We start from the raw sequence: 11,496 nt of genomic DNA, 5'->3' as shown, positions 1-11,496 counted from the left end.
GAGCGGCCGAGCTGTCAGCGTGAGCCGCCCCGACGCCGGTGGAAGCCGCGTGCGTTGGTGATGGCAGGGGGGCGGGGTTCGCAGCGCCACCAGTTGATGAGGCCCGAGATCCGGAGCCTACCACCGGCGGGCCGTCAGATCCGACGGGCTAGATGCTGGGGGCGGCAGCGGTAGGGCCCTACGGGCGCGGTGGCGGCGGCGTGGTCAAGAACGGCACCGCGACGCCAACAGTGCAGGGCAGGGGAGGGGGAGAGAGAGGCGGGGGAGGAGGAGGTGGGGGGTTGTGGGGGGCGCCGGCGCCTGGGTGGCGGCGGCGGGGTCAGGGCGCTAGGGTTCGGCGGGGTGGAGCCTGATAGGCGGACGCACAAGTGGATCGAACATAATTGAACGTTGTCTGCAGTCCATGGATATCAGGATCTGCTTGCTCCAACCATTTATATGCTCATTTCCAGCAACGAAGGGGTTGATGTCCCCAGAACCGGTTGCAGAGGAGATACGAATGGCTGAGTCATGGGCTCACAGAAATGATTTTGATCATGTTCTCTTATTGCTGCACTGGGGTGAAACTATATACCTGCCACACCTTGCTTAGTGCTTACTGACAGCAGCACTTCATGTCTCATTAGGGGAAGGATTAGAAAGCTAACAAATTTCAGTCTCATTACTGACAAGGCTGCAGAGCAATCAGAAAAGGGTAGAGCGCTTGACCGCCTGTCGCCGCTCCTTCCAAGTTTTCCAAGGTTGAGCTGTTTACAAGGTTTGTCGTCGCCTCATCGGGTTCCGCTCCTTCCAAGTTTTCCAAGGTTGAGCTAAGGTTGTCATCGCTTCATCTGGTTCCTCAAACGATAGTGTATACAAAGAAAAAAAGCAACGAAAAGCGAAGTCGGAACGCAGCTGTAACAAATGAATTTTGTTCATACTTTTATTGCCCGTAGCAACGCACAGGCTTTTAGCTAGTGAGATTTAAAGGCTCTAAAAAGAACACACACACTCTGACCTGCAGAAAGAAGCAATGCTAGCATATGGCAATGTCTCATCTTGCAGTTTTTTTTTTTTTTTTTTTTTGAATCTCAGAGAGCTTTATAGACCACCAGCTCCAGGCAAATTGCCGGAGACCAATTCGGTTACAAAGCTTGGTGCCTGGCACCAGAACACATGCCCCCTCCATCAGGAGAGGCTGCTACACCATGGTTGGCCAAGCAATCGGCCACCCTATTACAGGTTCTAGGACAAGTTGAAATGGAACAGGAAACGAAATTGTTTGCCATCATTACCCGAATTTGTCTAAATAGAGCACCTTCCGGGCTGCTATCTAGACACTCTGCAGTATTGAGACAATAAAATACCAAAATTGTGTTATGTTACTCGACAATAGTAGTCAATGTCATACAAGCAATCAGAGTCACAAATATTCATAACTGAAATCAGTAAGGTGATTCATTAATCATTATTGATTGCCAAAATTTTGTTATGTTACTCGGCAACAGCAGTATAGAGGAACAACAACAGTATTCAAGCTGTCAAAGTCATAACTGCACCTGTCTCACCGTTCTCACATCCGTTCTACACCATAACTATACAGAGGAACTACTAATTTCTCAAACTAAAAAGACCACGTAACAGTTATTCATGGTGCTTAAAATTGTAGAGAGGTTATACACAGTTCAGCTATAAACGTAGAGAAATCATAGTCACCATAATACTATGTACCCTCAAGCAGAGAGCTAGTAAGCCGCATACCCCTGGGACCTCAAGCAGAGAACCAGGAACCCTCACCCTCCTTCAGGCAAAACTGACCTAATGATTGGTTAGGACTAGCCGCTAAGAAAGCAGCAGACAAGAGGAAACCATGACAGAGCAGAGCTTTCTCAGCTCATCGCATGGACATCAGGATGCGCCTCTGGATCGTCCTCTTGGAAGGCTGAGCGGCCTTCGGAGTTTTCTTCAGGTTTCGCCTTACCATCTTTTCGATCTGCTCTATCGAGTTGGACAGCTTCTTCTCCATGAGATCTGTGAGAGCTGGATCATTTGGTTTGGACGGAGTGGCCTGCAAGGAGCAGTCAGATGGAGAGGAAGATGTCTTCAGCTTGCCATCCTCCAAAGAAGTTGCAGGGCTTGCAACAGCTTGACCTCCCTCAGTTGTTGGCACACCCTGCTCTGCCTGTGCTGGAGTTATTGGATCCACAGATTGGGAAGAATCTTCTGTCCACAGGATCTGCTGCTGAGCTGCAGCATTCTGCAGACGACTTCTCCTCTCAATTGCCTGCATGTTGCAGTTAGTACATCAGTAGATTTCCAGGGGAACACTGTGCACATCTAACATCTAAGTATAAAACTTCTGCCAATAAATTAAAAGCTATAGACAAGTAAGCACATTTTGAGTCAATGGTCAGTCCAGAAAGTAGCTAACACAGATTTTCTCAACATAAAGCTAAATTTGCCACAAAATCTAAATCACTGCCAATATTGAAAGCAATATTGCCTCTTTAAGGGAACTAACATTCATACTCCAGAGGAAATTTTAAAAGCATTCTAGTTGAATATCAGCTATCAGTAGTTTCAACAGTTCCAATATCAACAAATATAACTCGCATAGTCCGTAACCGTGTATATAAGCAACAGCAGCATAAAGATGCTTCTGTAATATAAGTTATGAACATGATAAAACCAGTAAACATTCACCAGATGAAATTCTTGCAAATATCCTGAATAGATTGGTCATATTATAAAGCTTAAAACTAAAGATGAAGTCAAAACCTATACTATGAATCTTTATAGGAATCTCAGTTTTAGTATGCCACGTTTAAATGAATGGACATTTCAGAACAGCCAAGAAGACAGGCCGTTGCAAATAAGATGCTCAGCAGCTGAATTTAAGTTGATGGATGATGGCAAATTGTCAATTAATTTCTAAACATGATCCTGTAATCAGAGAAATTTCTACACCATCAACAGCCTGAAGTGTGCGACTTCTTTTTAGTTGCAGTGCATAGTTTCTAGAACCAAACAAGTACAACAATTCAGTCATGATGCAAAGGAACATCTATTATGATCGGTTAAATATTCAAACACTAATATAAGTGGGTTAAGATGACAACAAGGGGAAAGGGATAACATTAAGTAAAAGGGAGAACAATAAATTTAGATTTAACTGGCCTTATTGACTACTGAATCTTTCTGTAAATTTAAGCACGTTTAAATTGTCAGGCACCTAAACTGGTATAGCTAGATGCAAGTAAGACAGAATAAAAGAGTGTTGATACTGCCTTGTAAGAGTATTGTTGCTATTTGGAATTATAAGAATCTTTTGCTATGACTTGCTGCACTAATGATAAAATCCACTTGTATAATATTTCTCATTCTATGTCATCAAGGCAGCTAATAGAATTGGCAGATCTTATTGTATTATAGAATAACAATGTGCAAGGCTTAACATTCTGAACACCAATTACTAAATCTACTTAACATATATCTTGTGGATCACTAACCAGGCATTCTGAATACAATGACTGACAACTCAAACATTGCAACACTGTAGCATGTTATAGAGTACGGTTCATACACCAAATACAACAAAATGGAAGTCAACATTAGCAGAAATGGTGATGGTGTCACGGAATTCAGAGAAGAACGCATAAAACAGCAAGGGTCCACCACCTTGACGATTGATGTGATGTCACGGAGTGGGGTCCTCGGGTACCAGTCAGGCAAGGGGCTCCTCTTTGGTGCACCCCTCAGAGCTCCCACTGGTGGCACATTCTCCTTGTTGCTTGACGGTGACAGGGCCTGTCGAGCCAGCGGCTTGACAGCACCTTTCACTAGCACAGCTCCTGGCGATTCTACTCTCCTGATAAAGAACCCACCACCAGAGATGTCGGCGAGAGCCGGCCTGCTGGCAGTCCTCACTTCTTGCATCTTGTAGTTCTGGAAGAAGTGTATTATAACCACATCAGTGATGCAAGAGACCAAAGAATGCATAATCAGATAAACAAATGACTGAAATCACATTATTTCTTACAGATGTTCTGGTCTCTGCTCTTGCCTATTCTTGGCGTCCTAAGTCCTATTGCTCTTCTCCAGGATCTACAGAAGATTTTTTCTCCTATATCCATGCGACAAATTTTCGGATGAAGCTAACAAGCAGAATTCAGGAGGACGCATGAATAACTAATGCACCAAAAATCTCCTCACCTTTCTGTTCGTTCCCTGCCTGGCTTCTGCTCTTTCCCTACGACTCTAAGATTCCTACCTGAAAGAAAGACGCAACTCAGAAAAGGCCAACGTATAAGCATCGATAGCACGAAGAAATTGCCTCAAGAAACACGGTAATAATCATTAAATCCGCGACGGTTCTACTCATAATCCCGCCTCAATCCTCTACCTCCAAGGGATTTACACATAAAGAAGCCGCAAGACACGTCTGAACAAAGCAATTTGGGTAAGAACCAACAAAAACAGCCCAAGGACCAACCAAATCCCCAACCGTTTCGCGATTCTCACCTTGGATAGATTCCCACAGCTCCAGATCCCGCACGGCAATGCTTACCCTTCTGCAGATCTGCAAGAACAGGACCAGAGGAAAACCCCCATCACCAAACCGCTCAGAAAATTGCAACCAAACAACCACATCCAAATCCTCCAAACCGCAAAAAAAAAAAAAAATACTCACGATTTGCTCGGCTCCTGCCCAGTCCGCTTCGATCCAATCCCCGCTCCGACTACTCCCTACGATACAACCCCGATTAGGGAGGAATTTCTGGGTAGATTTCCTAGGGTTCGTGCCTGGTGCTACTACTGCTCTGTTCTTGTTGGGGTTTGGCCGTTGCCCGTTGGTGGAGGGCAGCGCAGGCGGGGCTTTTAACGGGTTCGAAATTCGAGATTGGCGAGGGCCGAAGGGCACGATGTGCGGTGGGCCGAGAGCAGCTCCCGGACGTTCATTTGTTCGAACAGGAGTGATGGACGGGCAGGATGGTTCCGGTGTATGAACCTGGTGCATGTAGTGTGATGATTTAGAACTTTTTGACCGTTGACATCGGCTCTGGAAGCTTCATTTTGATTAGATTATTGTTATATTATCTCCTCAGCATCATCAGCGGCAGCGGCAGATACCATTTTCAACATCCGAAATTTAAGGCTCGTTTATCTGTTTTAATTCAGTTGAAATTTTGCCGTTGATCATTTTAATTTTAAAATTCAAAAATCACGACTAGGATCTTTTTTTTCCTAATAAAAACAGTGATTCAAAAGGGATTTAGCATTACTGTTTCCTACTTCAAATTTATGTACCCTTTTGTACAAATTAGCGTGTTATCACAAATTAGAGACACCTGATCTAAAATTTAATCTAAATTTGGAACGAGCATGTTTGAGAGCTTTGGTCTTCTTTTCCCTAAGGTAAAGTATATTTTCAACTTTGAATTGCGAAATCGTATAATGGACGCCCTCCAAGGCTCCAACTAGCAAAATAGTACAAATTTAGTCATCTTGTTGACTTTAAAGGTGGTTATTTTATTTTATAATAATAACTATAAAAATCTTGTTTACTATGTGGAAATTCATAAATAATTTAATTTACATCAGAAAAAAATGTTCTTGACTTGTTTATGATTCCAGATTGTGTGGGATTGGCAGAAACTACAAACGTTCTTCATCGCAATATATGGACGTTGCGGTCATCACAAGCATCCAACTATGTATAAGAAGGCAAGATAATTTTTGGGCATGACATTAGGAGAAGAGGGGTCGGCATACCGGATGTTGATCTTGAATCAAGAACGATGAACAGCTTAGTTGGAAGCTATAACATGTCATTTAGACACGAGGTTCGAAGAAAAAGAGTAGAGCACCTTTTGGCGCATCAAGGTTCCATCCAAACTCTGCATCTTTCTTTTGGAGGCTTGCTCGGCTCTCCGTCCCCATGGGGGATATTCTCAATCACAAGAACATGGCGCCACATAACAATTGTGTCTTTTGTGAAGTGTCAGACTCATGGAGGCATTCACTCCTGGAATGCAATATGGCAAAAAGCGTGTGGGCACCTGAGCGACATGAAATTGTTGAACACCTATATGAGGCCTAAGAACAAGATGCCAGAGGTTGGCTTGCAAGGATGATGACCTCTCTAATGCAAGAGGACCTGGTTTGAGTGGTAGTATCCCTCTGGGTGATTTGGTATGTGACGCGAAAGGCAATCCATGAGGGTTTATTCTAAAGTCTGCTTATTGGTATCCGATGGAATAGGGAAGTAAGGGAGTTGTTGCATCGTATATATCCCCACCAACGGGCTTCATTAAGATCAACGTGGATATAGTAATTTCTAAAAAAAATTGGGCATTCCTTTGCCCACGGGCACGACCGTAGCGAGGAATGATGCAGGGGAATTCTCAGAAGCTCCCAGGCTAGCGAGCCAATCTGGTTCTATTTTACGAGAACCAGCCAAATTTCATCCGCGCAGGACCTAAATCGTGCAAGTAAAGAAACCTCCCAAATGTGCAGACTATTTATCGTTCAACGTCCTCGCTCGTAACAAAATATCACCGAAAGAAGAAACTAAACACATCCTACATCCTCACCTTCGTTATTCTAGCCTCGAGCGCCAAGTGCCAAGTGCCAAGTACATGCCCGATCTGGAACCGAGGAGCAACTTATTATTTGTGAAATACACTAAAAAGCATTCTAGAACCGTAGAAAAACGAATGAAATAAAGCACGAGACAGAAAAGGGGAAAAATCATCAATCAGCTAGTCCCATGTTTTGTTTTTTATTTAATTTTCGATTTGTGTATCAACGCATGTCGGTGTCAACTGTTGAGCTAGGTTTCAGGTCAGACTGTCAGACATCTAAATCCAAAATGGATATCAGGAGATCTAAAATTAGTTTACAACAAAGTATTTATATGGAAGTTCCATTTTAGGTTGTCTGAAAGGCATAACCCAAATATGAGTATCATCTCTCTTAAAAACCTATTTACAGAAAGATTTTTTTTTATTATTAAAGAGGATGTCGAATAAATATTGAACTTTTTAACTATAGTGCTACCTAAGCATTGAACGGGTTATTTTAGGTATGGATGGAGATAGTCTCAACGCTTCACCTGAACCACTCGCGATTCGCGACATCTGCGACACATTGTCTCGTCATCAACAGTGGGCTCACAATCTTGATGCTGACTTTTTTACCATATACTGCCGCCTCGTTAGGGGAAAAAACTCCAGTGACTTCTTGCGCTGTTGCGCATATATAGTCATGTACTGTTCATGAAAGCAGTCACCACCTTTTTTTAATGATTTCAGCCGGGTTCGCTGGTCTAAAACTTGGTTGAAAATAATTAAAAATATTATTCTGACTAAATTGTTGCGAGAAAAAAATACTATTCTAACTGAAAAAAAGTCGAACCAGCAAAATATGGGATAAGCCGAACATATTTAGTTTACCTTCTAAAAAGTGCTACTGAAGCCAAACTGTCTGTTCGCTTGTTGGTTTCAGCCAGCCCAAACCAGCCAGCCAACAGTGTTTTCCTCTCACAATAAACCAGCACCAACCAGCTCAAACCAGCCCAGAAACCAACCAACGAACGCCGAAAAAGTAGAACGTCAACTAACATAGGTGGCACTTAAAGCTGCTTTCACGTGCTACGTGATTCTTTTGGCTGTTTCAAGAAAAATAGAAAGAGCAAATATGTTTCATAGTTACTTCAACCAAATAGTTTATAGTTTTTCTATAACAAGTAAGTTCTGTTCGTTTGATTTATAAACCATATTTTTTTAGTTAACGAATAGTATTTTTCTTTTACAATAAAACAGTCAATAGTATTTTCAGCCATGGCTTATCAGCCAAGCGAACAAGACAGTAGTCCACAATGGACACAAATCATAATAGGTTTTTCATAGACCACAATTCAGAGCAATTTTTTCGTAGCCGCAGCTAAACCAGACATATTCTAGTTAACCCTAACTACGTGAGATCCATTAACAAAATTTTGAAGTCCAATAAAATCAGGCGCATGGCTAGGCCCATCAAATGCATTTCCGATGCCTCACAGGCCTAATTGGTCATGGGCTCCTAGCTATTCAGGGTCAATCTTGCCAATCTCCGGTGGCTAGCTTCGTATTTACAGGAATATAATGTCGTACATAATTAGTGATCATGTGTGCATACATAATTAGTGATCATGTGTGCATATCGTGCTTACGTGACGATTAAGATTAACCATAAATTAAAGTCACGTAGTACAAGATAACAAGAGGAGGTTACCATGCTAGGCTTTAGCGAAGGGTGTAACAGCCTGTCCATCTACTTTATTTACACATCGAGTGGACAAACACTGTCGGTGTTTTGGACCGATGGATCCTCAACCAACTAGTAAATTTATACTGCGTGTTCCTGATTTCGGATGGTAATGCAAAGAGACGCAAGGCTTATACTGGTTCAGGCAATCGGTGCCCTACATCCAGTCTGAGAGATCGATCTTGTATTCCTTGCACCGAAGTGCTTGTAGTAGGGGGTTACAAGCTGGTTGAGAGAGGGAGCTAGTCCCAGGTCTCGGCGTGGAGTGATGCGGGCTGCTTGAGACGTTGTTCTCAGGCGACGGGGCAGTATGCGTGTTACAGGGTGTTGTTTTTGTGGGTGCGTGTGTCCTCCCTTTAGAAATGGCCCAAGTCCTTTTCTTTTATAGTTGAAGGGAGGACAAGGGTAGTACGTGTGCTAACTATACGGTGTCGTACGAATGGAGGCGGCGTGTCCGAGCCCTGTAGCCTGTTCCTGTAGCGGCGTGGTCGTCGGAGTGGTCTGTCCTTAAAGCGCGGGGGCATCATGGGAGCTCCAGGGCTGCCTCGAAGCGGGCGCGGCAGACAGCGTGCAGTCGCTGTGGGTTGACTGCGCGCGAGGCCAAGGCTCGGTTGGCGCTGAGGCCGAACCATGGTGGGGGTCTCGGCAGACGTGAATCTCGAGATGGCCGAGGCCCTGACGTAGAGTGCCGAGGCTCGGAGGGAGCGGTCGTTCTGGTACGCTGGTTCGGAGGCGATGATGACCCGGGCCAGACTTCCCATGCCGCGTTGTCTTCGGGGCGGGGATTGCGGGGCACAGTGTAGTGCAGGCGCTGATCGAGGGCACAGCGCCAAAACACAGTGGCCGGTAATCCCCGCCGCGCCCTGTCTTAGCCGGTATGGCGTTGATGCGACTTCTTGTCCCGTCGGCCACTCTCTGGTGTCGAGCCATCGTCCGGCTGAGATTGCGGGAGTGGTTGACGCATTAATAGGACGTGACATGCTGTCGGGAAGACTGGTCGAGGCGGGAGCGACGGGTTATTGACAAGCCAGCCTCGAGCGATACAGAGAATAGCTGTCTCATTCGAGGCTATACGCACGGGGCCTCGAGCGAGACGGAGATTGGGCTACTCGCCGAGGCCTCCCGCGAGAGGCCTCACGCGAGGCGAAGATTTCGTCGGGGCGTCGAGACCTCCTGTGCGAGGCCTAAGGCGAGGCGGAGAGCCGGTGGGCTCGGACGGGGCCAGTGATCCCATGGATTACCTTCTGGCTTCGTTGTTGATGGGATTTAAGTGACTCTTTTGATGTACGCTCGGGGTACCTCATTTTATGGTACCCGACAGTAGCCCCCGAGCCTTAGGGGGAGTGCATGCACTCTCCCTGAGGTTTTGTCAAGACTTGGCTTGCAGCCGCTCCTGTAGGGATTGTGTTTTTCTTCTTGAGGTTTCGGTGGGTGCGCGCGAGCGCACCCGCTGGGTGTAGCCCCCGAGGCCCTAGAGGAGTGGATTTACTCATCTAGGGGCTTTTTCATGTTTTAATGAGGAGTTTTTATCGTATTTGCCGAGCCCACAAGTGCGAGTTTAGGTCGTGGGGTTTCGACAAGGTCGCAGGGAGAGCCCCCGAGCCTCTGCACGAAGCAAGAGGGCGATCAGGGGTGCCCCTGACTTTTTGTGCGACCCTCATGCTTCCTTTTCGCTCAGAAGGAGGGGTGGAATGTGCTAGGCTACCCTCGGTGGGCACGAGTGGTGGCACTTCCAGTGAGCTGTTATCGGGTAAGTCCGAGTGGAGGCCCATGCCCCATTCGCTAGGGGACAGCTAGTGATCCAGAGATGCGCTCCAAGAGTACCGGAGGGTTTCTCTAGTGGGTGCCGAGGCCGTTCGCTGGGCCTCAGTGGCTCGGTGCCTTCCTACGGTGGGATCCCATTTAGAGACCTCCCTGTCGGTCTCGGACATGACTTAGGACGCCCCGAGCGATCATTTGCTCAGGCCTTGGCCATACGTGGGCTCGCCCATAGTCATCCCTGACTCTGTTGCCCTGGGGTGGCTGTCGAAACCCTAGGAGGCCCAGCCTTCGAACCCCTGGACCATAACGGGCTCGGTGCCCTTTATCGTGTTTATAACGAAACTTCTAGCGCGGGCTTAGGTCGTTTTATCTTTGTCTTGGGTGCAGGAGGAGCCCCCGAGCCTTGGCCCGAAGCGAGAGGGCGGTCAGGGGTCCCCCTGGCTTTTTTGTTTGACCCTCACATATCCTTTTCGTTTAGACGGAGGGGTCATTTGCCGAGCCCATTCGAGTGCGAGCCTAGGCCACCGAGTCTCGGCAAGGTTGCAGGAAGAACCCCCTAGCCTCTGCACGGAGCGAGAGGGCCGTCGGGAGTCCCCTGGCTTTTTGTACGTCCCTCGCGCGTGAGGGTTTGTTTGCCGAGGCCCCCTTGGGTGCGAGCCTAGGTCGCGGGGTCTCGCATATCTGTAGGAAGGGCTCCCTAGCCTCTGTACGGAGTGAGAGGGCCGTTAGGAGCTCCCCTGGCTTTTTGTACGACCCTCGCGCTTCCTTTTCATTCGGAAGGAGGGGTTGTTTTGTCGAGCCCCCTCGATTGCGAGCCGGGGTCGCTAGGTCTCAGCAAGGTTGCAGGAAGAGCCCCTTAGCCTCTGCACGGAGCAAGAGGTCCGTCAGGGGTTCCCCTAGCTTTTCGTATGACCCTCACGCTTCCTTTTTGCTTGGAAGGAGGGGTGAAATGTGTCAGGCTACCCTCGGTGGGCACGAGCGGTGGCACTTCCAGTGAGCTGTTATCGGGTAAGTCCGAGTAGAGGCCCGTGCCCCGTTCGCTAGGGGACGGCTAGCGGTCTAGAGACGCACCCCAAGAGTACTGGAGGGTTTCTCTAGTGGGTGCCGAGGCCATTCGCTGGGCCCCAGTGGCTCGGCGCCTCCCTACGGTGGGATCCGATTCGGAGACCTCCCTACCGGTCTCAGACACGACTTAGGGCATCCCAAGCGTTTTGCTTGCTTGGGCCTCGGCCCCGTGTGGGCTCGCCCACGGTCGTCCCTAACTCTATTGCCCTGGGGTGGCTGTCGAAACCCCTAGGGGCCTAGCCTTCGAACCCCTGGACCATAATAGGCTCAGCGCTCAGTTCCTTCATCTGAAAGGAATAGGGCAAGGGGAATATCTTCCCCATCGGCTCAGCAACGACTAGCACGCCTTTTGAGGCGGTTTTCCAGGGAGACAGAATGACACTT

The 11,496-nt window shown here is 47.2% G+C and overlaps 1 protein-coding gene across 2 annotated transcripts; it reads right to left on the bottom strand.

Moving 5' to 3' along the window:
• Positions 1–1,550: 1,550 nt before the first annotated feature.
• On the bottom strand, positions 1,551–4,811 carry LOC136474033 (protein GIGAS CELL1-like). Of its 2 annotated transcripts, XM_066471651.1 has the most exons (7): positions 4,670–4,811; positions 4,501–4,558; positions 4,382–4,420; positions 4,192–4,249; positions 4,019–4,102; positions 3,658–3,924; positions 1,551–2,263 (listed from the first exon to the last, which is right to left on the bottom strand). In XM_066471651.1, the coding sequence occupies exons 6-7, from the start codon at positions 3,913–3,915 to the stop codon at positions 1,874–1,876; spliced, it is 648 nt and encodes a 215-aa protein (XP_066327748.1). In that variant the 5' UTR covers positions 3,916–3,924; positions 4,019–4,102; positions 4,192–4,249; positions 4,382–4,420; positions 4,501–4,558; positions 4,670–4,811; the 3' UTR covers positions 1,551–1,873. The 2 variants fall into 2 exon arrangements, with proteins under 2 accessions (XP_066327748.1, XP_066327747.1); XM_066471650.1 differs by lacking the exon at positions 4,382–4,420.
• Between the last annotated feature and the right edge of the window lie 6,685 nt (positions 4,812–11,496).

Source organism: Miscanthus floridulus, chromosome 8 (genome assembly GCF_019320115.1).
Source record: "Miscanthus floridulus cultivar M001 chromosome 8, ASM1932011v1, whole genome shotgun sequence".
Taxonomy (NCBI): domain Eukaryota; kingdom Viridiplantae; phylum Streptophyta; class Magnoliopsida; order Poales; family Poaceae; genus Miscanthus; species Miscanthus floridulus.
Note: the sequence above shows the minus strand (reverse complement) of the source record. Positions and strands in the feature narration are given on the sequence as shown.

Coding starts and splice junctions, on each gene's coding strand:
- LOC136474033 (XM_066471651.1), bottom strand. CDS start 3,915: ATGCAAGAAGTGAGGACTGCCAGCAGGCCGGCTCTCGCCGACATCTCT. Junction 2,264..3,657: donor ACATCACATCAATCGTCAAG/GTGGTGGACCCT, acceptor TGCAACATGCAG/GCAATTGAGAGGAGAAGTCG.